This window comes from Paramormyrops kingsleyae, chromosome 19 (genome assembly GCF_048594095.1).
Source record: "Paramormyrops kingsleyae isolate MSU_618 chromosome 19, PKINGS_0.4, whole genome shotgun sequence".
Taxonomy (NCBI): Eukaryota; Metazoa; Chordata; class Actinopteri; order Osteoglossiformes; family Mormyridae; genus Paramormyrops; species Paramormyrops kingsleyae.
Window position 1 is genome coordinate 21,877,354 of NC_132815.1, and position 27,904 is coordinate 21,905,257.

The window sequence follows — 27,904 nt, forward strand, 5'->3', positions numbered from 1 at the left end:
GACTCATCTGGCCATTATTGTATTACTATTGCTCAGGGGTCCAGGGTTTGTGCTACTTTCACCAGGTCATGCATCTATGAACAGTATGACTACCGTAAATTCCAGCTCTGTGAAGCTCCAGATGTGCAGTCGCTGATGCGCGTACTGTAGGTCACTGAGGTGCTGCCTCAGTTTGGCGGCCATTTTTGAGGCTGTACCTTTGTGAGGTTTGTACATGTCTATCTGGCCAAGTATTTTGTCTAACCCTTCAAATTGCATTTGTCTGTGTTTGACCGGCTGTTGTAATATCTGAAACTGTTCCTTTTATATGTTAAATAATTTTTTTATTTTTTTTTTGTCCAAGACACCTACAATTTTGGCATTTTTCAGTCTTATCAAATTCTTAGAAAATAGTACCATATAATTTTTCTACGAATCCATTCTCCTTTTCAGGTAATCTCACTTCATCAATAATGGTGGGATGCAAGATAAAAATACTAAAGAAAATTGTTCTTGATTCCCTTGCAATGCTACATTGTCATGGTAACCATATACTTAAGCGAGTGGAGTTTCTAACTTTATTTCCATCAGATCTCAAAGGAAAAACAAAGGCAGACATCTGCATGCATTTTCAGTGGCGAGAGAAGGATTCGTCACTCAGGCACAAATAACTGCACAAATAAGCTAAAAATACTGAATTTCTGCTACAGTGGTTAAATCTCATAATTATTTTCCCCATTTCCATTACTGATTTGAAAGTTGTGTACAAAGATTTCGCAAATCCATTAGTGCTGTGATGTGAGTGTGTACCCCGCGATGGGCCGGCACGCCGTCCGGGCCGTACCCCAGCCCCGTACCCCAGCCCCGTCCCCCTGCCCCGTCCCCCGTGATGGCCCGGCACGCCGTCCGGGGCGTACCCCTGCCCCGTACCCCTGCCCCGTCCCCCGCGACGGCCCGGCACGCCGTCCGGGGCGTACCCCAGCCCCGTCCCCCGCGACGGCCCGGCACGCCGTCCGGGGCGTACCCCAGCCCCGTCCCCCGCGACGGCCCGGCACGCCGTCCGGGGCGTACCCCAGCCCCGTCCCCCGCGACGGCCCGGCAAGCCGTCCGGGGCGTACCCCAGCCCCGTCCCCCGCGACGGCCCGGCACGCCGTCCGGGGCGTACCCCAGCCCCGTCCCCCGCGACGGCCCGGCAAGCCGTCCGGGGCGTACCCCAGCCCCGTCCCCCGCGACGGCCCGGCACGCCGTCCGGGGCGTACCCCAGCCCCGTACCCCGCGACGGCCCGGCACGCCGTCCGGGGCGTACCCCAGCCCCGTCCCCCGCGACGGCCCGGCATGCCCCTACACCAGCAGATAAGGTGAGGAAATAAGTCACTTATGTCATTTTGCAAAAAGTATATAATGAAGGAACTTTATTAGGCCAGACTGAATGGGTAAAAACCATGCTAAACCTTTGTTATGGATATTTGACAGTGAGCACTCAGTTTGGTGACTGTATACTGGCTTTTCAGCAGTGAATACATAGAGTGTCACCTGACTTGGGGACTTGGACCGCATGCTAAGATGATGCCATCCCATATGTGGATCTCGGGGGTGGCCACGGCCCCCTAGACTGAAATCTGTTCACCCCATTGGCCACCCCTGTCATCTTTGCATTTTGGTTAAATCAGACTTGGTTTAAAAAACTCCTTTTATTACGTATCTGTTTCTCTGTGTCCCTGATCACATACCAATAAAGAATGAACTCATAGTACTGCTGAGCTAAACATGTGCTCTCAGAACAGGAGTAATGCAGGAGTAACCTTGTACTCAGTGTAAGCTTACTACCGTTGCTGCTAGAAATTGATCTATTACGTGTATTTGATAATTCCACCACTGCCTGAATAATAAACAATGCAGAGTTATAGCGTTTAGGTACCTTAAATATTCCCTTTTGTTCTAGATGCATTATATTCATATTTAGATTTGTGTGTCACCCCAAAATGACCTCTGCTCCCACTCTGGGCACCACACTGAAAATTTTCCAGTTCTGCCACTGTGCCATCCTTAGCCGAAGCTAGACACTGTGCCACCTGTAGCCAAAGCTGGACACTGTGCCATCCTTAACCAAAGCCGGATAAAGAGTAGCAAATACCTCTGGATGGAGCTGATTAGTGGCCCACACAATTCAGAAATGCAATTTAGGCCAATGTTATTCAAAACAATCGTCAGGGACCCCCAGATGATGCATGTTTTTGCTTCTCCTAGTTTCCTGGGAGTTGGGAGGGAGCAAAAAAGCAGACAGTCTGGGGGTCTCCGAGGACAGGTTTGAGAAACACTGACATAGGGAAAATGTTACACTGGATTTTCACTGAGTGCCATTTTAAAAGAACAACATACAATCATATTAAATATATTAGATATTAAACACATATCACATTTATTATTTAAAAGACATTAGTCAATGGGTTGGAGGAGGGTTACACTTAGTGCCCCCCAAGGACGTGGTGGTCTGCGTAAGGAAACCAATTAAAATGAACAAATGATAAAATTCTACCAGACGTTCTTTTCCACTGAACTGGAAAGGGCCACAAAGGCAAAAACGTTTTTGTCTGGCTGCCGAAACCCTTCCAGTGCACTTATAAGATGTCAGGTAGATCCCAGAAGCACCCCCTGCATCTTAGGAGTGACTCTGAACACAAGCTGCCCTAAATGAGCCAGTTGGAAGTGTTTGGGGGTGGGGGGTGAGAAGGATAAGTAGAACTAAAACAGGCAGACCAGTCAGTCAAAAGCAGTGGGGAGACTGAAAGGGACACAGCCAGCCTCTCCTCTCTTCTTCTCTGTATGATTTTCTTTCCATGCTTCCTGTTCCAAGTGCTTTGGTCCTTGTCCACTACAGAAGACTTCAGAGCCTACAGGAGCATCAGAGTGAGCACAGCGAGAAGATGCGTCATCTGCGACGCCCTCCTGCTAAATCTGGATGAGACTGAGCTTCTCGACTTCCCAGACAGCCCTGGAATCCATCATGATATTACTGTTTGACCTGCATCATCGACGCTGTCTTCATGAAGGTCTGCCAGGAAGATGTAATGACAGCACGTCTGATATTCAATCAGCCTAAACCTTCTCACGTTAAACCCCTCCTGGTCTCCCCTCACTGACTCGCAACAGGCGCGCACATCGAGTCTAAAGTCCTTGGAGTTGGCCTTCAGATCCACTAATGGACAGGCACCCATCTCCATCCAGCGGCTCCTAAAGTCCTGCGCCCCATCTTGCCCTCTTCGGTCAGCAAACCAACACTGCTTGGAGCGCCCTCTACCACGTAAGAAGTATCACGCCGGATATTTCTCATGTGAGAATGACACCATCGGGGAACCAATCTGCCAGAGCCATTGCTGGCTATTTCGGTGCCCATAAAGCAATATTTAATATACAAACACGCACAAATAATTGGAAGTGCAAACTGAAGAAATATATTTTCATCATCAGTGTTATAAATAAGAAAAATAAGGAAACATAATAAATTACACTGTAACAGGTAAAATATTAAAAATTAAACTTAAATTATTAAATACAAAAAATACATATTAAAATAGATACATATAAATACAAAGAAGAAAAACAGAACTATAGTGATAGTCACACAAAACAGAAGAAAACACAAAACTTTACAAAGTATATATTAGGTCTACACTATAGAACGAAAATAAATAAATAGATTGAATGAGCTGCCCACTGACACTGCAGCCCACCAGTGATTCACTGGAAGCTCAGCCTAGCTGCACTTGTAAGTGGACTCTTTTACAGCATGAATCTTTGTAATGTGCCATTTGCCTCACTTGTACATTGCTTTGGACGAAAGCATCTGCTAAATAAAAGTAAATGTAACGTAATAGGCATCTAATTTTCACCCCCGACGTGGGACACTGTGTTCCAGCCACGCACGGCTCACTCAGGTCCAATGCTATAGTCACCTCCATGTCCTGTTTAGAACACTACAGAATCTTTAACCAGTCTGTTTCTGAGTCGGTAAATGAACAGGGTTCAGGGGGGGAAAAAACATAAAAGATCCCAGGGCAACGTTCGAAAGAAGAGGAGTGGGACCCTGATGCTCTGGCTAAATTGCCCACTGTGGCTCTTTCAAGACTGGCCTCCTAATCATCCCCTATATCTAACCGGTGAATTCTCTCCTGCCCCTTCACCACCTTAGCCACTGTGTGGTGAGCGTACTGGTGCAGAATGGCTGCTGTTGCATCATCCAGGTGGGGGCTACACAGTGGTGGTGGTTGAAGTGGCTCCCCATTGGTTCTGTAAAGCGCTTTGGGTGTCTTGAGAGGCGCTGAATAAATGCAACATCCATCCATTAATTCAAGGTAAGGGTACACCCTGGACAGGATGCTGTCCTGTGCAGGGCGTGCACACACACTAACTCACTACACACATGACACATTATAAGCTATTTTGAGATGCCCTAACTGCATGTCTTTCAACATCGGGAAGAAACTGGAGTTGACAATTTAACCCTTTTGGACAGGAGTTGGAGATTCAAATGCTGCCTAGATGAAAATGTGTAGAATGGTCTTATTGTAACCTTAAAAATGTTAAAGTAAAACATGAGAAAATGTAAACACTTAAATCCCTTAAAGGAAGAACCTTGGCACTGAACTATGACGCCCTCTTCTGGACATTTCTGGAAATACACTAAACATAACCAACTCATCACGCTTCATCTCAAACAAAAACAGTAGATTAATGCCATACACTGGTCAACCTTTAATATAAATAAAACACAAATCCTTAATATAAAAATGAAATCAGCAAATAGCAAGAACAACAGACAAGGTTATTGCCATAAATATGATACGTTTTATTTAACATTAAGATACAGTACCGGTTGTTATTCTTTTCAAGGTTTCAAAATATTTCAGCCCTTAACATGATCACATTAGTATCTCACCCATAAACATTTTAAACACTGAATGAACGACAAAAGCAAGAAATATCGTTAATCTCCAAAGACACGTTGGGGATATTAAACACACCTAATGTACAACACATCAAGAGCAGGAGCTGATTTAGCTCCCTAAACCAGTGTTTCAAAGTCCTGTCCTCCGGGATCCACAGTCGGTCCACGATTTTGCTCTCGCCAAGCTCACTGCTAGACAGTCCACATTTTTGCTGCCCTACCTGGGAGCTGGATGGGAGCAAAAACGTGGACTGTTTATGGGTCCCCAAGGACCGGATTAGGAAACATTGCCGTAAACCATCAAAAAACTTCCATCCCTTTTTGTCAATGTCTCAAAAAAAAAAAATACTCACTGTCCCTTTAAATATTTAAATAAAGCCATATAAACCCACATTTTTCAAAACCACTCATTACAATTAGAATACTGAGGATGCTGAATTTTGTTCAAAAATTACGCTTTACGGACCATATGAACAACATCAAGACACTCAAAGGACAGACACCATGTTTTAGTTTGGTACTACAGTAGCCGTACGCTACATGCACAATTTTATATGAATAAGTCAATACAAGAATATTCCTAGTCCAGCTAGAATATCAAAAGTTAAATTGGTATAATTTGGAAATCCATTATTTAAAGCTCTTTTACCTAAAATTTCCTCTGTGTAATCACCGCAGGAAACGCCCGACAGGGAGCACACTAATAGCCGAAAGGATGGATGCTGTAAAAAGCCAAAGTGCGACCGTTTGGCCTGCTGAGCTCCTTCGCTTCCGGCTGCCGAACGATACACCCAGAAATTTCTTGTTCTTGCAAAAACAACCGATATTGTATGTAGTCTTAGACAGGTATTCGAAAAAACCAAATGAAACCAAAATAGTATGCTAAATATAATATAATACCTGCCAACTATGGCCCGATCTGAAGTGATGTTTTCTGGATATCAAACTGTGGCAAGAACAGTACTGACTATCAGTTATTTCACCACGCAGCGAATGGGACAATAATTATTTAATTTATAATGACTTCCCATATAGGAATTGATATCCATTGAGTTTTAACATAAAAAGAAAAACTGGCAGTCAGCCAGCGGGGTTTCATTAGATATTATTGCATTAATCAATGTGTCTCCGAAAGCAGCGCTTTTCAACCGGCGTGCCGGGAAAGTGTGCCGTGACAGAAAAACACCGTGCTAAAGTGTTGCACCAGACGGACACACCATCTGTTTTTAACCACAGAACGAGGGAAACATGTTCTTGACAAGCAATCATCTGTGGAAAATACCCCAAAAAGGAAGGTGTCTGTAATCTCATTTACTACTTTTTTGTTTTAGTAGAGACCATCAAACTTAGGAAACCCTGTATCTTTTTAAAATACAAAACAAAATACCAACACATGCTGCCCAATAAAAGCACAACTCTCGCGAATAAGGATTTTCTCAGAGGCAAAAAAAATACTGTAGTAGCACTTAACTGAAGTATTTCCAACAGAAATGCAGTTAGTAATATTACTAGGCTTTCCGTTACTCTTGTTACAGAATAATGGGGGATACCACCTAGGAGCACAACTGGGAATTTAAGATGGCCTAAAACACCGCAGACAGACCGCAGTGAAACGGGACTGGCCATCTGGCGTACTGGGCGTTTTTAATCCCAGTCCAGGCCTGCATAGGAACTCTGCAGACTGTCAAGGTAACTACTGAGGGTCCTCTCAGGCAGCATGTGCAAAACACTCACTGCTGGCACGGGTACGAGGACCAAACACAAGGGACAGAGGAGTAGATAACGGGGGAATTTCACACAGTCTGACCAAGTTTCTCCAAATGTTAATAAAACCCACTGATATCACAATGGGGAAAAATATTGATCTGAGAATGAAAATTTTAAAACACTACAGACAACTTCACAGATAAATAGCTATATAAAAACATTAAATAAATGCATGGCTAAAATTCTTTCAAAAATCTTTTGTTCTCTGCCAAAAGAGACTAAATATGAACCCTTGCTCCTATCTTAAAATACAGTCATGGTATTCCTCAACAAAGTGCAACGTCAAAAAAGTAGTTTCTTAAATACCCCTAACCCTCCAAACACGTCTCTCTCAGTCAGAGTCCTAGGCTTGTTAACGTTCGTTCCTGTCACACAAAAGAGCTTCAATTGCTGAACATAACGAACACACACACACACACACACACACAAAGACGAATGCTTTAGGATGACTGCCGCACCGCTGAGAATAGCGGCCACAAACGCTGCTTTTTAAAAATAAAAGTCCTTCCTGCTTATTGTAACTATCTGACTGAACAGCGATGTCACAGGAGTGCATAGGATGGACATGCAAGTAAGCTGCCTCAAACTGTCAATTAGTTTCACTTTTTTTTTTGCAAACTTCACTGTTAAAGGTTTAAGATGAGGTGAAGCAGACCATACCTTGGCCAGAAATCCAAACCCTTCAACATCTGGTATATTTCTGCAGCTACTACGAGAATGCAGGAATAACACAAAGAGTTCACACCATTGCGGCAATGCTATAATGTACATTATTGCTTGAGCGATAAGCTATCCACCATTATTTCTGGAGTGGTACCTTTGATTAGATTACAGCTCAATTCCACCATTACCCTGTGAAGAAGGGTACAGTGTAGACTGTTAAGATGGTAATTAAATGAAAATTACGCCAATTATAATCCTAAAGTTCTTCCACTTACACTTCTAACAATTTAAAAAAAGGAACAAAATTTCTTTTCCATCTTACCCCAGCAATAATTATCACATCATAATTATCACAGGAGTGTCCAATCACCCTGAGTGGGCTTTAACATTTCCTACAGATTAAAAATTAAAAATGCATGGCAAAAGTAAGGCAAATGCCGGCGTTCAGGCCGCGATGTCGAGATGCCAACACGCTCACCCTCAGCATCACACGAAGAGATCGAAAACGAAGCTGAAGACCACAGACTCGTGAATTCAGGATAGAGCCCAGGCTTCGTATGAGGTATCAAAGAGAAGTGTTGCTCTGGTCTCTCTTAGCTCTAAGTGATGCTACAAGCACAGGCTGGTCAGCCTATCCCACGCCCCTAAAATCACAATCACATTCCAGTGCCCCCAAATGATGCCAACCGCAACCTACTGGGACTTAACCCACAACAAGTGGGTTAAGTCCCACTGACCCAAATAGCCAAAATGGACAGTGGAAACTGTGGGTGTAAACAGTTTATCAGCGATATGATCCATGTGTGGACAATAACAGTGTATAAAATCTGCCAGACCTCCCATTAAAAGCTTCATCCCATTCATAATAGTGTTACACACAGTTGTAATCACATTTTTACCTTGTTTTTGCTCTCCCATTTCAACTTCTCTGGTTCCCAAGTCCATCCCCACCAACAGAATAATGATAATTACACATACGCTGTCTTTGATCAACAAGCTGATTTCCCTCATGGCTACGGACGGTGCCTTTCAGGTGGCACCCAACTCCAGGTCACTGTGGCCCTAGGAGCCGTTTCCACCTCCAGGGTCATTTTCAAAGGACGCTTCCATGAATCTGCTCACATGCAGAGTGTAGGAAGCCAGAATTTGACTGTAAAGGCGGAGCCTTTCGCTGCAAGGAGAAACGGTCAACTATGCCGAAACCAATAAATCATCAGGTCCTCCACTACAAAGCTGCACCGACACAGAAACAGCGTTTTCATGCAGCTCAGAGGGAAAAGCAGGAACCAGATGTGATGCCCTAAAGCACGTCGTCAGATGGAATCTGTAAAGATGAACAGATTAATAGCCAAATCTCAAGAATAAAATAGTTGTAGACTGGGCCCCAATCTGCCACACTGCTATCATTTAGCCACAGGAAAGTTGCTCCAGTTGTTGAGTTGTTGCATTGATGAGTTAAACTGATTGGTCTTATAATTCTATGTATAAATATATTAATTCAACCTACATTTACAAAATACTATGCTTATACATCTTATTACAAATCAGACCGGTGCTGACTTGGAAAGTGAAGAGTCAAACATGGCCGCAAAGGAACAGGAGCGAAACTTCACTTGCTGACACGCCGTCCTTCCCTCAAAGCTCAAAACAGCGGTTCAGGAGCCACCTCCAGCCATACTGTTCATGGGCGGCCAGCAGGGGGCGGCCTTACTCCGGGCGTCCACCAATCCCGGGTGAGCTCATTTATTGCTGTTTATAAAGGGCAGCAGGCCCAGCATGCATCAGGACAAACTCAGACCACTCCCACGTCACTGGATTCATTCAGAGCAGGTCTCAGTAACTATGCCAGTGGGGGGCGCCCATGCGTGTGCAATACTCCAGCTCAGCTTATGCCTCCCCCCACTCCCGCCCTAACAGGGTCATTCTGACAGGGGGCATATGGGCTGTGAGGTAGGACACATGGCGGCCTTCCCGCTGTCCGTGTCGGGAGGGGGTGGTGTGCCCATGGGCTTTACGCGGACCTCACCGGGTGGGGGCGTCTTGTCTAGCGACTGCGAGCAGGATGAGGAAGAGGAGCTGGAACTGCTGCGGGTCTCGGTGCCAGTGCTCGTCTTCTTCATCTTCCTCCTCTTGGCCAGCGGGGCCTTGTCGACCGTCTGCAGCCGGAAACCCTCCCTCTTACACTTACCGAAAGCCTGGAGATTCGGGCGGGGGGGGGGGGGGGGGGACACACTGATTACCTACATACACCCCATAAAGGGATATGTGCCACTTTTTAGATAAAAACATAAAGTATTGTACAGATGTACAAATAAAATGATGTTTAAATGATCTTCATGTGTACGCCTGTCAAAGTGTGTCAGCCATTTCAAAACAAGCGAAAATCACCCCAGTGTCGGCAGCAACCATTCAATACATTTTTGACTTGACCACCAGCACACCTCATATGGCTAATCGATGTCTTAATGACTTTTTAAAACCAGTTTCATTAATGAATTAAGTGAGCTGGTGGTGAAATTTAACAAATACAGGGAAGGGCTGAGGTGCCCCTGGGGAGAAGATTGGGAGCTGAACTGGTGTCCATCTAGCCGGCCAACAAGATATCAGTAACTTTTTGGAGCTTGTAAGATATTATGACTAGTTTTTATTGTGTTATTCTTAATTTGTATATGTTCTAATGTGTTTTTTCTCTGAGCAAAAGTGCACTTACTACCCAGATAAATAGCATTAAAAACATTTCTTTTGAGTGCCAATGACTTTTGCACAGTACTGTACATACACATTCAAATTTTAAATAATGCCAGCCAGTATAAAATGTAAAAAAAGGCAAAAAAGATTACGACATTTAAAATACAGGCATGGTATTCCTCAACAAATTATATATATATATTTTTTTGTGTTTATGGTTTATAAAGAAAATAAGGTCAGACATGATGAAAAGCCTTGGATTCTGTTGAATTAATTGCACATCATTGTTTGGATGCCCCCCCCCCCCCGCAGGCCTCACATGGAAGGTGGCCTTGATGCAGGTGTGCACAGATGCGGCCGTGGAGCCCAGGATGTCGGGGGTCATCAGCGGGTTCGAGGACAGCTGGCTGTCTGCCTGCAGCCAGGCGTTGTAGCGCAGGTCGCACATCTTGATGCGCTTGCTGGGGTCCACCGTCAACAACTCTGTGGGGCCAGACACATCACAGCTCACCACAGGGGGGCGCCGTACACATGAACGAGCCCTCGGCTACAGTCAAGCCCGTTCCTCTGAAGGTCTTCTGGTGAGATCGACATCAAACCACGATGTACAGCTGTCAAGCCCTTTGTCGGAGTTTCTGCAGGAATAGCTTCTAAAAAGTCTCCAGACTCATAATAATAGTCATAATATCTTTGTTGAATAAATGGTTTGAAAAATCAATGTCAGTGATGGAAGGATTATGTGAACCTTCTGGATAATGAAGTCTTGATAGGAGGAATGTTTCTCCAGTCAAATTCTCAATTCTATTTTGGTGGGGAGCATTTAAAACAACATATACACATGTTTAATTACTTGTTCTTCACAATAGAATTGTGTTCAACCCCAATATGGCATGATCAGAAGGGGATATTTCAGAGGACCTCAGAAGAAGAGGCTCTTAAGAATGGAAAAGGTTACATGGTTTTCTGGGACCCACCATCAGACCTTCAGTTTTCAAACAGACGATATTCAGAGCGATTGCTACGCTGACAAGGAGTGGGTGTCTGATGAAGATCAGTGTTGGGACAGGCTGAGGAATCCTCCAACATGTGACAAGGAACCTGAAGTGGACAGTTAGGGACCTGCAGGTATCTGAGAACATTTATATATTGATGAATATGGTGTAGGAAAAATAACAGAGTGGTATTCAAGGACGTTTACCACGGAGGATAAAACTGTTCTCCATGAACAAAAACACACATCTGCCCATCTCAAGTTCACTAAAGACCACCTGGATGTCCCACAGCACTACTGGAATAATGCTGTGAGGACAGATGAGACCACAGTTGAACTCATAGGTAAATCAAGGAACCTTGCATACCAACATTAGAATCTCACCCCAATGGTGAAGCTCGTGGAGAAGTATAATGATATTGGGCTGCTTTGCTGTTTCAGGGCCTGGATGGTTTGTGAACCAACGACAGACCAAAGAATTCCAGATAGCATCAAGAAATTCAAGAGCACAATGTCACAACGACTGTTTGTGTTGGGCCACTGAACGTGACAATGATCCAAAACACAGCAGTAAGCCAAGAACGGAGTGGAAACAGAGTAAATGCTGTATTTTAGATTCCAGATCTTAAGCCCATAGAAATCATGCAGCATATTCAGAAACAGACCATTCAAACGAAACATCCTCAAAAATATAAAAGGAAGTGAAACAGAACAGGCCGACATCTCTCCTAAATTTGGAACAGGTCTGATCAGCAGCTGGTCGAGATTATTTTTAGCCTCCTTTACTGGAAATAAAGGTTCACATACTTTTACAAACTAACTTGTTCAATAAAGATAGGGCAATGTGAAACGTGTGTGTGCGTGTGTGTGTGTGTGTGTGTGTGTATGCTTGCTAAAGATCCATGCCTTTATTATTATGACTGATATATGAAGATAAGATTTAAGAACTATTCATACAGAAATCCGGATAATTCTATAAAGTTCACAAACTTTTCCTCACCACTGTACATGCATAGAAACAGCGAGCAGTTGGTAGGAATATCTTTGTTTTTTAAAAGCCTATTTTTGTTATTATATTTACGTAGGAATGCAGATTGCAGGTATTCCTTCAAGTGCCCGATCTGTTAGCATCCGTCTCAAAGGACATAACCAGCCTGGACCCTCCAGATGTGAACCTTGTTCTTGCATGGGACTCTACCTTGGGCCGTACCTTGTATTAAGTCCTTGGCCTGCTGGGACACATTTCTCCAGGCCTCCCCGTCAAAGGAGAAGTCGCCCTGCTTGATCTTCTTCATGATCTCCTCAGCACTGGTGTGAGTGAGGCTCTTCTCTCTGCTTTGAAAGGGCACTTGCCCTGACAGCATGGTGTACTGCGGTGATGAGAACAGCAGAAATGTACCAGTCAGGGTCGTAAGTTACTCTAACCCAGTGTTTCTCAAACCGGTCTTCGCGGACCTGCAGGCCATGTCTCTGCTCCTTCCCAGGTCCCAAGGGAGCAAAAATGTGGACTGTCAGGCAAGGAACTGGGAGGGAGCAAAAACGTGAACCGTCAGGGGGTCACTGGAAAGGCTGCCCTAACCCCACAGAGGCATTTGTAATTCTATATGAGGCATATATGACGACATCCAAATAACGCTGGTCAATATGCCAATATCAGTATCACATCAGAATACCAAAACTATATTTTAAGGCTGATTTATACTTCTCTGTTGAGCCAACACAGAGCTGATGCCATGGTCAACACAGAGCTGACACCATAGCCTACACAGAGGTTACTCCATAGCCTACACAGAGCTGACGCCATAGTCTACACAGAGCTGACACCATAGCCTACACAGAGGTTACTCCATAGCCTACACAGAGATTACTCCATATCCTACACAGAGCTTACACCATAGCCTACACAGAACTGACGCCATAGCCTACACGGAATGCACGAATGGCTGTGATCACGTTTTTTTTTTTTTTTTTTTAACAATGTGAATGTCTGCAACCATGGCAAGAACAGCAGGCTAGCAATGAGCTAAATACAACCTGTCCCACAGTAACACCCTCCCAGCTGAAAACAAACGACAAAACACCTGCGGAGAAGGAAGTGTGATGCCACCAAGCGGACCAATCACAGTTGTTGTGGTCTGCATCACTGCGATGTGTGGTTACATTTCTTGGGATGTGCGCGTCAGACTATGATGTAGATTCCACGCAGAAATATAAATCAGCCGTAAGAATTATAACACATAGTGGATGTACTGAATCTGAGCTTTGAGGATAGACAAACCCTAAAACCCAAAAAAACTACATCTCTTTGGAATAAGTTTAAATTGCCAGAAAACTAAATTTTATTTATTTGTTTTTGTCTCCTGTATTGACTTCCCTCTTAAGCTACATTGGAAGAGTATTAGGGCCAAAAAAGAAAAATCACAAAATTTTTGTATTTAAAAAAAGTCAAAATAAAAAAAAAGTTAAATGGTAGGAAGCTGTGAGTGAGCTGTGAGATTTCGGTAACATGACGACACCATACAGACACCTCACATTCAGCTGCTTTCTGGGTTCTTTCCACACTAAATGAAGGCTCACATTTGCTGGGACATGGGTTCCCCAGCTTGACAGCCCACAACCCCAAAACAACAGTGACAGAGACGCATGACCACCACTAGGTTTCCATTAGTGGTCTCCAATTTTTATCACAGTGCTAGCTATCGAGTCCCGATGTTACATTTTGCCGGCCGAAGGGGGATAGCTGTGACGGTTAAAATGGGATACTTTTTTCTGATATGTTTATAGATATATTCTGCAAATCATCTCGTGACCCCAACTTGCTGAGCAGGAGAAATTATCTGTAGACTTCTGATATCACCCTCTAAAATAACGCATAGGCTAAAATGAATACTTAATTCTCGTACTATTCTGCCTTTTTTGTCATAAAATTATTACTTTATTCTCTTAATATAACAACTTTTCCTTGTAAAATTATGACAAGATTCTTCCAATATTATAACTTTATTCTCATAATATTAAGCTACAACTTTATTCTCGTAATATAACAACTTTTCTCATAAAATTGCAGCTATTTTCATAATATTAGGCTACTACTTTATTCTCGGAATTTGACAACTATTCTCAAAATCTCAAGTTTTTTCCTCAATGTGGCCATAATACATTGACACTACTTTGTCAATGTATCAAAGTTATATTCTACAAAACACTGTGTAAAAGGTTTTGAGTATTTGTTCTATTCTTGGAAGTGAATAGTTGTACAAACTGAATAAAAAAAAAAAAACACACAGTCGCACTCATTTCACGTCTCTTGTGTGGAGAAGTTTCACGCAGATGGAAGAGAGAAATTGCTGCTGCTCACTGCCGGCCTCTAGCTGATCCATAGAGCAGCAGAAGTGAGATATGGTGCTATTTTGGTTTTAAACAGAACGAAAAGGGTGATCGTGCAAACCTACCTGCCCCGGTATGCAAACGCTGCTATATGGGGGCAGCACGTCTCTCGATGACCCTGATTTATATAAGGAGTTTGAAGATGGTCAGCTGTGCATGATAGGATACTGATGCAATTTAGTGGTTATTATGTTTTTCGTGTTTATGCATAAAGTCACATTTAGCCTACATGCAAGCTCATTAATATCCCTTTCCCCGGGGACAAAAAGTTAGACCAGGCTAATTGATGAAAAAAACAAACACAAATATGAATAGTGTATCATCAATGAGGTTTGGAAGCCAAATTAATATCCGAATCTCTGTATTGAATGGAGTTGAATAAATGCATATTTCACTGATAATGTTACTCGTACAGTTTTATCATTGTCAGACTGTAACCAGTCATATATGTCACATGACCACCTGCCTACATTGAACTGTATTAATGTGGAACTCCGTCCTAAAGCACGACTTCAGGGCCGGTAATCCAGGCTGGTGTTAAACTGCACAGATCTGCGCTCAACATGAGCTCAACCCACCAGGATGACGCCCAGGCTCCACAGGTCACATGACTCGTCGTAGCCGTCGTATTTGAGGATCTCCGGCGCGGCGTACTGCAAGGTGAAGCACGGCGTCTTCAGGAGCTGGTTATCTGGCGGCTTGAGTCTGGCGAAGCCAAAGTCGATGATCTTTATTTCCGAGGCCTCGCTCTCGTCCATGAATAGCAGGTTCTGGGGGGGGGGGGAGGAACAGCGTTACCATGGCAAAGCCAGGCCTTGCTTTTAAGGGAAAATGACATCACAAAGGACTTTTTCTCTGCACACTACAGCAGGCTACACAAACGGATGAGACCACTTGCATCTCATGGAAACATTATTCACACAGTCATTCAGCTGAGCTCAGACGCTTGTAGCGCGGGACCCCCAGATCCCGTCAGGCGCACGCCCGGCGGAGGGCTAGGACCCGTACCTCAGGCTTAAGGTCGCGGTGCACCACGCCCACGTCGTGCATGTGGCTGACGGCAGACACCAGCTTGCGCATGATGCGGCTGGCCTCGGTCTCGCTGAAAAGCCGCTTGCGCCGGATGCGATCCAGCAGCTCCCCCCCCTGGAGCAGCTCCAGCACCAGATAGGTGTGCAGCTGTGTGGTGAGAGGCCAGCAGGGGGCAGCGGTCAGTCAGCGGCACCTTCATGTCAACACACACCCCCCACCTCCCCCTCCACAAAGATATTTCCGTAGCAATCTCACCTCTCACCTCTGACCCTATGTCGAGTTATCAATCTCAGGTGAGGGTTAAACTCCCCTGACCGAAGCCTTTTGAGAATGATCAGAGAAACTCTTACTGGGGAACTTGGGGCCGGGGATCAGTAGCCCATTACTGAAAAGCATCGTAGAGTTTTGTAGGGGTGGTGTGTGGCTCTGCAGGTTAGGACTCAGAAGGTTGCTGGTTCGAATCCTGTGGTGGTAACGCTCAGTCAGCCATTAGACCCTTAACCACCTGGTACACAGGGTGACTCTCTGATCCCAAACTGTATGTTACTATAGACAAAAGCATCTGCTAAATCAGTAAAGGTAATGATCCTTTTTAACTCCTATTATTTCCACACTATTGTCTGCCTGTTAAAACTGATTGAGCATCAAAACTGACATACAGGCACCTTTGGGCTCTACTCTTCCCTCCAGCCCCTCAGCCCCCTTCCAGTGTCCATCTGTGAGGACTGGAGTAGATTCAGCAAATAAAGGAGATGAAATAGAATCAGATTCAGAAAGGAATCGTCCACAAATATCCATCGATGCTCCATTTTCACTAACTATACATTTAAATGTAGAGAAACAGCGAGGACGCTTATGCCGCAGGACACATTAATACAATTATTATTCAGCTGCATTAATACCTGGGTAGGGAACAATCAGCCTCTGTGCTCAGTAAGCCTGGGGAGCCCTGAGTGCTTTAGCAGAAGGGTAATATCACTAATTAGCTTTGATCTGAGCACTGGGGCCACTGGGGGCCACTGGGAGCAGGAGCCTTGAGCTGCATGCAGAGGCAGTAATAACATAGCGACCCCCCCCCCCCCCCAACTCAGGGCATGCAGACGATGCCGCCAGGCCCCAGCCAAACCAGCTAGCACTATCACACACATACACAAATGCGCAAATGCACTCATACATGCATCGCCGTCGTGTGTTTCATGACAGATGCACAACCGACTGAGAGACTGATCATGAGAAGTGAACCAACTGAAACACTTTTCTGGACGTGCTGCTGCTTACACACGAGTATCGGCATTTTCAGATTATCAGGTGCGGCTGTCAGGAGAAGCTTCCATTCACAGGAACCGGGCAGAGTTGAGTGGGAAACAATGCATGGTCTCAATGTCAGGATGTGGGTGGAACCAACCTGGTCGTGATGGACCTCGTGGCACTTTACGATGTTGGGGTGGCCGTCACAGAGCTTCAGAGCGGCGATCTCATTCTGGGTCTGAGCTTCCATCCTGGGTGTGGGCAACACGCAACACGATGGTCACATGACATGTGTCAGTATGTTAACCGGTGTGGGCGACACGCAACGTAATGGTCACATGACGTGAGTGAGTATAGTGACCAGCTGGGGGTCTTTGTCAGTACCTCTTGCTGACGATCTTGACGGCGTAGGTGAGGCCCGTCCGCTTGTGGGTGCACTTCCTGCATATGGAGAAACTGCCCTCCCCCAGGGGGCTGTCCTTCAGGCTCAGCTCGTAGTTCATGTAAAATGGTGAGTCCTGGGGGGGGGACAGGGGTCATGTCTGACACACGCCAGCCAGCCGGGGTCTGGCTCCCCACTCGTGGGCATCTGGTTCAATCAGACGAGATTTAAGCCAATTTCCTTATAATGGGCCCAAAGGATTTCCACCACAACCGAGACATGATTTAGGTCACTAACATACATTATTTCTGTAATAACAGACTTTAAAATCCCACTTATAGTTTAAATTTAAATTACTGCGATTGGTGCTCTTTCACCGTTTCACTGGGTTTATTAATCTCTGCCGGACCCAAAGCACCACTAATGCGCGCTTGCATCAGCTATTCATGCGTCGCGCCCTGGTCCGTATGGGAAAGTCCAAAGCCCGGCCCGTAGCCCCGTGGCATTACCTTCACCATGGCGCTTCTGGCCACGGCAGCAGAGCCGGGCCGCTCCAAGCCCTTGCACAGCTCCGAGAGATCGCCCACCACGGCATTGGGCTTGAATAGGATGGAGGGGGCCATGAAGGAGTATCCCTGCAGAGAGGACACAGAGGGGACCGTGAGGGGGGGCCAGAGAGGACGAGGGGCGGGGCAGCTACGGCGCTGGACGCAAACCTCGAGGGCCGCGTTCCGCACACCGGCACGTCCAGGCTTTTCAGCCGGGGGTCCTTCCTGCCCTCCAGCCCCCCCTTATAAGACGGGTGATTATTCCCTGGAGGAGCAGCTCTCCGTGTCCATCTGGGGCTATTAATCCAACCTGGAGGCGCTTCTGCGTCCCCCCCACCCCGACCGAAACCCCTCATTACTATGGCAAGGAAGCGCCAGCTATCTCCTTCAGGAACAGCTGCGCGGGTGGGGGGGCGGGGGGGGCAGGGGGCCCGATGGCTGAGACGACGCTCCCTTAATTGCCCGTCTTCAAAACCCAATTGCCCCGCTTTGATATCCTGCCCGGGCCCATCCGACTTGGGGGGGGGGGTGAAGAAAAACACGGTTACGAGTCGGCGTCACAGGATGGGGGCGGCGATTGTGGGGGGAGGGGGGGTTAATTGCCAGGCTCGCGGGAACATTCGCATGCCTCCAAAGGTGGGGGGGGGGGGGGGGCGAGAAGCTAAGAGAGCGCAATTAAAGAGTGCGGCGGGAGTGAAAGGCGACGCGGGGCCGTCGCCGCGGCGATGCCGCCACCGCCTGACTCCGCTCTCCGGGACGGATCTGTTGATCTGGCAGATGCTGGCAAGCGGCAGAGATCAATGAGGCAATCAGGGCCACTCGAGAGAGCGCGGCATCTGCAGGGCACAGCCGTGGCCCACATCACCGCTATTCAGGACCCCTCAAAGGCTTATTTACATATATTTACCCAATATATCAGCGCCTCACATCTGAACCCCCCCGGCCAGCAGAGCAGGGGGCTATTTATAACCACTGCCGCCAAACAGAGCACAGGGGTCGGGGAAAGGCTGCCGTGTCAGAAATAAGGATTACTTATTGGTACTTTTCTCCTTCATTTCTTTTTGTCACTCTTCACATTACGTGTGTTGAAAAAATGTCAGCATTTAATTTTACGGTTGGAGGATGGAGAGTGAGCTCATTCATCCACCTACTAAACATCTATGCAGGTGAAGGTCATACGGGCACTTGGAGCCCATCCTAGGAAGTACCTGGCACAGGGCAGGGGCAGACCCTGGATGGGATGCCGTTCCCTCACAGGACAGAGACACTCTCTGAATTTTAAACATTTTTCCTCCACCCAAAAACTGGGTTGAGCCTGTTAGGTCCTGACCCAGTACTGGAGTTACTGGCCTGACCCAACTGTAGGGTTATGTTTTTGATCCCCGTTGTTATAGGAACCCATGTTCTCGTGCACCGTTGGAGATGTGGCGGAGATGTGGCACAGACGCGGCAAGGCGAGCTGGCTGATTGCCAAACGGCATGACTTTGGACTGCGGGAGAAACCTGAGGATCCAGTGAAAACCATTCGGCATGGAGAGAATGAAAGCGGAGGCGGGGATTCGAACCTACAGCCCTGGGGGGTGTACGCTGCCCTACCACCCCCTTCTAAAAGCACAATCAATTTATAAATGTTATTAACAGTTTTGTAGTTGTTGTTTTTAACATGCAGGTATTCATGTAGGTATTCAGGTCACCGTTACTGGTAAAGATCAGCCCGGTTAACTGACTGGTATACTCAGCACGTGCCTTAAAGATGCGGTCGCAGTTCTGGGGAGGGGCCGCAGGGGAATAGGTGGGGTCCATTTCGGTGAACTCCTCCGCAAAGTTACTGACATCCAGCTCGTCCCGGATCACCGGCTTGAAAGGTGCCGGAACGTTCTTGGCTGCCAAGTCCTCCCAGTTTATCTTCTGGAAGCAGGAAAGGCAGAGAGGGGGGCAGAGCACACCAAGACGGAGACAAATGAAAACCTCACATAATCCAAACGTTTAAAAACCGGCAAGCAGGTGGCGCTGCTTCGCGCTCGCAAGCCGACCTGATAGAAGCCGTGCTTCTTCACGTCCTCAGCCCCCGAGGGCCCAGAGCCCAGCCTCTTCTTTGGGTCCTTAGCGAGGAGGCGCTGGATGATGTCTCTAGCCAAGGGCCCTATGTCCTTGGGGAAAGGAGGCTCAGTTTTCAGTATCCTCCTGCGGGAGGAGAGGGGGAGCGAACATTACCCAGGGAGAAGGCTCTCTGGCCTGGGCGGCCCCTCGCACGGCCTCACTTACTTGGAGATGGCAGCGTGGGAGTTGGCGTCACCGTCCACCGTGAAGGGCGATCCGCCAGTCAGCAGCTCGTACATCAGCACCCCCAGACTCCACCAATCCACCGCCTGGCGCCGGCACCACAGTGGACATCCCACACAGGAATCTTACACCGACATACGCCCACCGCTCTATCCATCTGCGGCTTAGTGCCCGCCTGCACCATCACCATCACCATGCCATGTGCAGCTGGTGGGGAGGTCACCGGCTGGGGCGTGTGCGGAGTTAGGCCGGCGTGTAGGGAGGGAGGAGTCAGTTCTGAGCCTACCTTATCATGGCCGCCGGCCCCCCCCGCCACAATCTCTGGGGCCATGTACTCGATGGTGCCACAGACGGAATATGCCCTCTCACCCTGTGAACGTAAACAGGAAAACCGGCTCCATCAAAATGGGGTAGGGTGGGGGGACCACTTACATAAGCTTAATAACAGATGACCATAGAAATGTATTTGTGCTCATGTGGTGGTATAATCGCCACTTAACTATAGACCATCACATGGCTAATTCAGAACACAGAAGATTCATCTCCATACTGACTGGGTTGAGTTCCTTGGGGAATCTGCACAACAGAGGCACCTAAAACCACACTGGTTTTGTGTGCGTTACTGGTGGGTAGCAGAGTGCTTCCACAGAGCTGGAGGTTCTGCATGTTCCTTCACCTCTTGACGTACCTCATCGAACTCCTTGCTGAGCCCGAAGTCTGTGAGAACAATGTGCCCATTGGAGTCCATCAGGATGTTCTCCAGCTTCAGGTCCCGGTAAACGATACCCAGCTACACCAGAAGAGAGCAACTGTAAGTTTCAGAGCTTTGATTTCCTATTTTTGCTTGTTTGCTTGTTCGTTTGTTCTTTCAGCAACTTCTCGCCATTCAGCGCGCATTTAATCGCTCATCAGTCAAACAAAAATGCAATGAACTTCAACAACAGAAATATCAGTAACATCTCAGTGGCGCTGAACTGCAGATTACTGCAGTACTATGTTGCAAGACTGGCTTTTGAAGGAAAGAATGGCTTTTATTATTACTCATTGATTTCTTTTTTGGTTTCCTTCCATTCTTTCAGAAGAGGTTTAGAGAAACCAGACCTAACACTCAGGACTAAACTGGTTGAGGATGGGAATCTGACCTTATGCAGGTGTTCTAGAGCCAGGACGATCTCCCCGCTATACACAACAACCTCCTTCTCCTTGAATCGCACCCTCTGCACCAGGTGTGTGAAGAGCTCGCCACCGTTGACGTAATCTGCAATGGCAAGCTGGCATCAGCAGGAAGGCGGGACACATCACGTAACGGACCCTTCAGCCAATGGCAGCGCTCGGTGGTTTGAGGCATCGAATCACAGGCCGCTTTCAAATAAAGGGGTGGAGGGAGTGAAAACATCAAGGTAAGGGCCAGAGGAGGAGGTCAAACAACCAGACAGGCTATGGGGGGGGCGTAGTAATCCACTTATTATGGAGTAACATCAAACTGTGAGTCACACAAATTTGGATGAAATGTCTGGCAAAAAACAGAAATTATTTAAAAAAAAACAAAAAAAAAAACAGATGGTGCAAGGCGGACAGACCGAGGATGAGGTGCAGCTGCGTGTCGGTCTGGAAGGCGTAGTGCAGCGTGACGAGGAAGGGCGACTGGCGGATGTGCTCGAGGACGTGGCGCTCGGTGCGCGTGTGTTCTGCCGTCTTGGCCTTCTGCACGATGGTGGCCTTCTTCAGCACCTTCATGGCGTACAGCTTCCCTGCGTCATGGCCGCTCACTTTACGCACCAGGAACACCTTGCCATAGGCTGGCGGAGGGCGGATAGGGGTCCGGGGCGGGGCAGCAGTGAAAATGCGAAACACTAACGTGAGAATCGAGACAACAAAATTATTTTAATGTCATGGAGTATGAGTCTCAGAGCATGGCCTACTGACCTCCAGTTCCAAGCACCTTTAGCAGCTCGAAGTTCTTAATGCCAACCCTCTCTACGTGGCCCGTCAGATTTGCTGGGGGGGAGACACAAAGTGATAATAGAGTGTGACGCCTCTCGAGTTGTACTCCACCAGACGTCAGCGACAGAACCGCTCCCTCAGCCGGTGATCTGTTACCCTCCCCCGTTTTGAACTAGTCACACAATCTTGACTTCATACCGAGAGGTTTTAGCCTGATCTGAAGGGCAGATTAATAAGACAGAAGTCAGCTGGCTTCACGCAGAATAGGCTCAGCCATCAGGTAGCAGACAGAAGACACACGTAGGCGATAAGCACTGCATTCCTGCCCTGCCTGTTACAATGCACCTGTCATTCAGGTGAGTCCCCAAACACCAGCGAAGGAAGCCACCGTGATATTTGTGACGCCGGTAGCACCTGGGTTCGTGTCTCACCGCATCACATGCCCGACGATAGAGTGTATAGATGAATTCAATGCCTGATTAATGCACCTGCAGTGGAACAGCAGATGATTTCTTCAAGTGTACAAGCCATGTGAAGAGTTCCCACAAACCTAAGAGTCAAGCACACTTTAGACTGGATGATCACCCGGTAGAGCAGACCCTGTGAAACGTCAATGCGACCGAGCAGCGGTGTTCAGTGAGCAGCGCACAAACTGATCACTGGTACTGTTGTCAGATGGAACAGACAGTGTGCGATGCCGACATTAACATAAACACAGACACGTCGACATTAACACTCGCTCTTCACACAGTGGGCCGTAACAGCTTTGCAGGAATCATGCGAACGGCCTGCTAGAAAAAGATCAGCATTCCTTATGTTCTGCATGGAGCTATTTAAACAAGCGAGCGTAGTGGAAAAGGAGAAATGCTTAGAAATGTCATTCTCACTACTTCATCTATTTCAGTACAATAACTACATTTTTCATTTGCTGTATTGAGGGTGCATTAGAAACAGAGAGACTATTTTTCTGTGGCTCTTCTGCGGCACTGGCAACCAACGCGATCAGGTTCTAATCCTCAGAGAGTCGATGGTCAGGTTCTAGTCAATAATCAGGATCTGTTCCTCAGATAATCACTGATCAGGTTCTAGTCTTAATGTAAGTGCAAGCATTGTGGGTTAGGACTCTGTGCCCATGGTGGGAAGGTTACTGGGACCATGGACGCTGCATACCGGCCGACCCTACACTCTGACCCCCAAGCTTAGACACTTATGAAGGGGAGAGTATGTGTCTCCTGAAGAGCAAGATGCCTCTTAACTTGACCAACTTGGTCGTTGAACGGGTCTGTTGAATACTTGTACCTCGACTGAAATCCTGGAACTCAACCATTCCTGCTAAAAATTGTATGGGTCGAAGTACGTTCAACTCTACCAGTTCGGACCTCAAATGGTTTGGTCGAGAAAAATTTAGCAGCAACTCGACCGAAAACTCAGAACGCGACAAAACAAAACAGACCTGCTAAAACTTTTACGGATCCAGATGCGTCTCTGATTGGGTGGAACAAACAGACGAACCTATTGGGATGCTGATGTCTATCACTCTCAGTCTCATGGTACCTCTCAACTGAGTTCGACATGCGAAAGCAGTGTTCCTGTGTTCAGTGTGAATTTTTTTGTGCTTTATCTACAATACAGTACAGTACAGTAATCATGGCCCTTAAGAAAGTGAGCAGTAATAACAGCAAACCAAAGAGGAAAGTGGTGAGAGTAACTGTAGAATTTAAGAAGGAGATTATAGCGAGACTTGAAGGTGGTGCACGTGTGTCTGCTCTCACTCGAGTATGCAATTGTTGCTTATTTCATGTTTACTGCTTTTGTATGTGTGCTTCTTAATGTGTGTATTGGTTTTATATTGATTGTTAATGCTTTTTATCATTAGTCAGGTAGATAGATAAGTTTAAATAGGCAATCATTTGGGGGTCTGGAATGGATTAAATTAATTTACATTATTTCTTAGCGGAAATTTGCCTTAGACCAAATTGCAAGTCAACCAGCCTTCTGGAATGAATTAAGTTCATGTTCCAAGGTACCTCTGTATCACTATTATACTCAAGATGTTAAAATGAACACTAAGTTTAAAAAGTTTAGAATCGAGCATAGCCTGAATCTAGATACATGACAGGCCAGTAAAGTTTAAGAAAAGGAAAAAAATAAACTTGTTTGATTAAATTACACCTTTGAGTCTTGAGCACACAGTCGGCCACCATGGACTCACTTGTGTTGTGTACTCTGATGTACAATAAGTTTACTGTCCTTTGTCCTACTCAGGTGCAGATACCGCTGTGTACCTTACGGGGCCCTGGATGACCCCACAGAGCTCCACCACCCCCCCCATCTCCAAAGCCCACACGATGCTGGCATCAGACCAAACCATTTCCTTTACAGGAGCCAAATGCAGCAGAGAAAATAGAAGCCATTAAATTATGACACGGCTTCTCAAACAACTCGCTCATAAGGCGACAACAAAACATCCAGAGGCAAGCGGCTCTCCGCGGGCACGTGAGTTCACGACTCGCTTATCCGTGCCCAAGATGCTGTCTTACGTCGCCACGGGTGAACTGTTGTGTCACGGCCTAACCAGTTTGCCCAGTTCTCTGGGCATGGGCAGTTACACCTTAGGCATATCCAGACTGGCACTCTTGAGTTTGATCCCTGCCTGTTTGCCAGAAAACATGGCAGAACAAAACAACAAGCAAAGTAATTTACGGATCCTCATTAAAAAAACAATCACATTTTTTCACATTCCAGGTTTTCCATTTATACGGAATTATTTCTCTTTAAAAACACGTGGGGGAGTGAATCCATTTGGCACCACAGACATTCCCAGAGAACAACATGAGCTCCGCACAGCCTGGCTGGGCCTGGCAGGCATCTTATCTTGGGAGATGTCTCCCCATGGGAGCCACACGCTCCTGTTACACAACAGGATTCCTGTAATGTTTGTCTTACCTCCCACTCCACAGTTCATCTCAAGGTAGACAAAGATAACTATTCTAGATAGGATAATACATTAATGAAAGCTGATTTAAAAAAACAAAGAATATTTTGCTCAAGAAATTGCGGATATAAAAGTTATGGATGTGAGTGGATATAAAAGGTATGTCCTGTAAAACACACATACACACACACACACACACACGGTGTAACTGCAACAGGCAAAAGCTCACTCTGCTCCTTGCCGAAATGCTGACAGATTACAGTAGCTACAAGCTGGAGATCCAAAGTGTCTCTCCTAAGACAGCTCTGAACCAAATATAACCGGCCTCCTGAACTCCGCACAGCCCATCCACAATTACAGCCTGGCTATCCAGAGGAGAGCCAAGCACACACAGCTACACCACATCCCTGCTGTATGTGTACATGAAACCCCGCCAGTGTGTTACAGTCTCCTGACTTCAGCTGGTGTAAAAGGGATCCATTGGGGGTTTACTCACACAGTATCTTTAACCCAGACTCAACTTTATCAAATGGTTTCCAGTACAATATGAAACGATGAGAAACCTCACCACCTGACTTTAATAATCAAATACCAAGCAGTGATTCAGCCAACAACAGACAAAACAAAGTGTCTATCTGTTGCACTAAGGGACTCAACCACTCTGTCTAACTGGGCTTGTTCTTCATACCCTCTGTCTTGGAGAATTTTGTCCAAAATGTTATTGATACGAAAATGAAAAGGGAAACCTAAATCCAGAAAAAGGTACTGTCAGAACAGTATTAATTGACAAAAATGACATATAAAACTGTATTATCATATAACACTGTCAATAAAAAAAAATCAATTAGTTTGCATAAACAAATAAACATGTGGTAAGGTGATCGATTTATACCCAATACAAGAATCTGAGCGGGTCCATCGTGCTACGGATGGTTCTCCAGCTAATGTGACCAGGACAGTGTTTGTCACCCTGAACACCGCGTGTGTCACCGCCGGGGCTTTTTAACCCGGGACGCGAAAGCCGCGCACCAGCGGCCGGGCGCATAATGCTCTGCGCGCCCATCGGTTCCGATCTGCCTGCTCGGATCTAGCCCACTGCAGCTAGCCAGCTCCAGCACGCAGGCAAAGGCTGTCGCTTAGGCCTCACGGTTTTCCATCGGCTTCCCTGCGCTCCTGCAGCCGCCGTGCATGCACCATCTGATGCATCGCTGTAATGCACCGTCCGATATAGCAGCCATTCCTCTTAAAACTGGCCCGGCTGCAGATAGATCGGCGAACCGAGAACCGCAGCCGCAAATCGGCTTCGTAACTCTCCGGAGGCGGGGTGCGGTGAAGTGGGAGAGCGGAACTGGAGCGGCGACGCGCACGGACTTCGGCTGGCATTCAAGGCGGGAGGCTCACGTTTCGGAGAAGCCCGGCTCCGCGTCCTTGGCGGAGCCCCCAGTATGCGAAACTCACCGTGCGTGACCTCGTGTTTCACCGTGAGCAGGTCGCCTTCCTGGGACGATCCTCCTTCCATCGCGGGCGACTGAGCTCAGGGTTCACTTAGCGAACCTGAAACGCCTCCCCGACCTCAGCACAATGTAGTCGGTATTAGAACGTCAACGAGGCGGCTGACTGCATTAAAGAACAATATCCTCACCAATGCAATACGCCGAAAAATATGCATGCATGCATACATGCACAATGACATTTGTAGGTCCCACAACCTACTACTACAACTAGCCAAATGGCTACACGGTACAGTAAAGCGCCCTCCCAGTGTGGCGATTGGGTTTCTTAAATTAAATCCAAAAATGCAATTGGGACATTTCGCTGTCAAACCTCATGACAGACGCGCACTACCTGGAAATAAGCTGCCCCGTACGTTTCACCAGTTTATCATTCAATATTAAGTATATTTATATACTTTGCGTGCAGTTTGTTTTTTTGTGGATTAAATGTATAATATGACATTGATCGTTTCGAAGGTGCATTCGCGGTTGAGCGAAACTTGCTTGGAAGTAGTTCAGTGAGTGAGTCACAAGAAATAGATAATTTATCTGTGATGACCAGAGCGATTCTCAGAACGAATAAAAATAACACCTATTGTTAATGCTGTATTTTGCTTTATTACACTCTATCATTTTAAAGGGCTAATTATTCAATGGAAAAATGAGAACAATATATTCAAAAAGACATTTTAAAAATATATATTACCAGAAGCACATGAGAAATTACCTGCTTGTATAAAGTGAGTTTACATGCGGGAGTGGACATGTACGGTCCTTCAGCATGTCCGCATGATGCGAGCTCTTTTAGCAGCTCCTTTAGCAGTGTAGTTTCTGGATTTTACCACATAGTGGCGCTGAAGTACGGCATAATAATGACGTGTCAGACTGAATGGCAACCTTTTTCTACTGAATAATGAAACATCCATCCATTTATTTTCCATATAGGCTTGTCCTATGAACAACAACAAAAACAACAACACTAGTAATAATAATAATAATAATAATAATAATAATAACCTTAAAAAAAAACCCGGCTCTAGGCCTATGCGTGCAGTTTGCACGTTCTCCTCATTTCGTTGTGGGGTTTCCTCAGGGTTCTCCTATTTTCCCCCCACAATCTAAAAACAACGCTGTGAATTGGAGATACCAAACGATCTGTTACTGTGACTGTGTGTGAGAATGGTGTGTGCCCCCTGCGGTGGGTGTGTGCCCCCTGCGGTGGGTGGGTGCCCCGTCCTGGGTTGTTCCCTGCCTTGTGCATGTAACTCCTGGGAAAGGCAAGCTATGGAAAATGGATGCATGGGTGGATAATAAAATTGCAATCTGTCATGCAGCCAGCAAAAAAACCTGCTTATTTATCACAGCATATATAACTTTGCTAGTAATTTTTGCATTGAAGACTTAACTGTAATTTGTTGTCAAAAGCAATGAGTTATTATTTTATAACCTCAAAATAACATGCACCTTCTCTCGTCAGTAGCACATTGATGTGAGTAAAAGGCAGACCTACCTGTGCACAGGAAAGAGAAGTGGTTTGTATCGTTTACGTCAAACTCCATTTCTGCTGCAGATGTAAGATACATTTTCCACTGGATTTCCAATGTTGTCTAAACCATACT

The 27,904-nt window shown here is 46.3% G+C and overlaps 1 protein-coding gene across 2 annotated transcripts; it reads right to left on the bottom strand.

The window, feature by feature from the left end:
• Positions 1 to 1,267: 1,267 nt before the first annotated feature.
• LOC111858989 (ribosomal protein S6 kinase alpha-5-like) lies at positions 1,268 to 26,555 on the bottom strand. Of its 2 annotated transcripts, XM_072702535.1 has the most exons (18): positions 26,251 to 26,555; positions 21,840 to 21,911; positions 21,494 to 21,712; positions 21,056 to 21,171; positions 20,602 to 20,703; positions 20,200 to 20,283; positions 19,896 to 19,999; positions 19,664 to 19,814; positions 19,377 to 19,538; positions 17,592 to 17,717; positions 17,085 to 17,218; positions 16,858 to 16,951; positions 15,429 to 15,599; positions 14,999 to 15,190; positions 12,244 to 12,403; positions 10,362 to 10,525; positions 9,381 to 9,549; positions 1,268 to 4,297 (listed from the first exon to the last, which is right to left on the bottom strand). In XM_072702535.1, exons 1-18 carry the CDS (start codon positions 26,309 to 26,311, stop codon positions 4,113 to 4,115), a joined length of 2,466 nt encoding a protein of 821 aa, XP_072558636.1. In that variant the 5' UTR covers positions 26,312 to 26,555; the 3' UTR covers positions 1,268 to 4,112. The 2 variants fall into 2 exon arrangements, with proteins under 2 accessions (XP_072558636.1, XP_023697024.2); XM_023841256.2 differs by lacking the exon at positions 1,268 to 4,297 and having other exon boundaries at positions 4,802 to 9,549; positions 26,251 to 26,554.
• Between the last annotated feature and the right edge of the window lie 1,349 nt (positions 26,556 to 27,904).

What these genes read in the sequence shown, in the direction of transcription:
- LOC111858989 (XM_072702535.1), bottom strand. Translation starts at nt 26,311, where the DNA reads ATGGAAGGAGGATCGTCCCAGGAAGGCGACCTGCTCACGGTGAAACAC. An exon ending in TCCCACGCTGCCATCTCCAA is followed by an intron (nt 19,815 to 19,895) that starts GTAAGTGAGGCC and finishes CTCCTCCCGCAG; the next exon opens with GAGGATACTGAAAACTGAGC. An exon ending in GCATCAAGGCCACCTTCCAT is followed by an intron (nt 9,550 to 10,361) that starts GTGAGGCCTGCG and finishes CCGAATCTCCAG; the next exon opens with GCTTTCGGTAAGTGTAAGAG.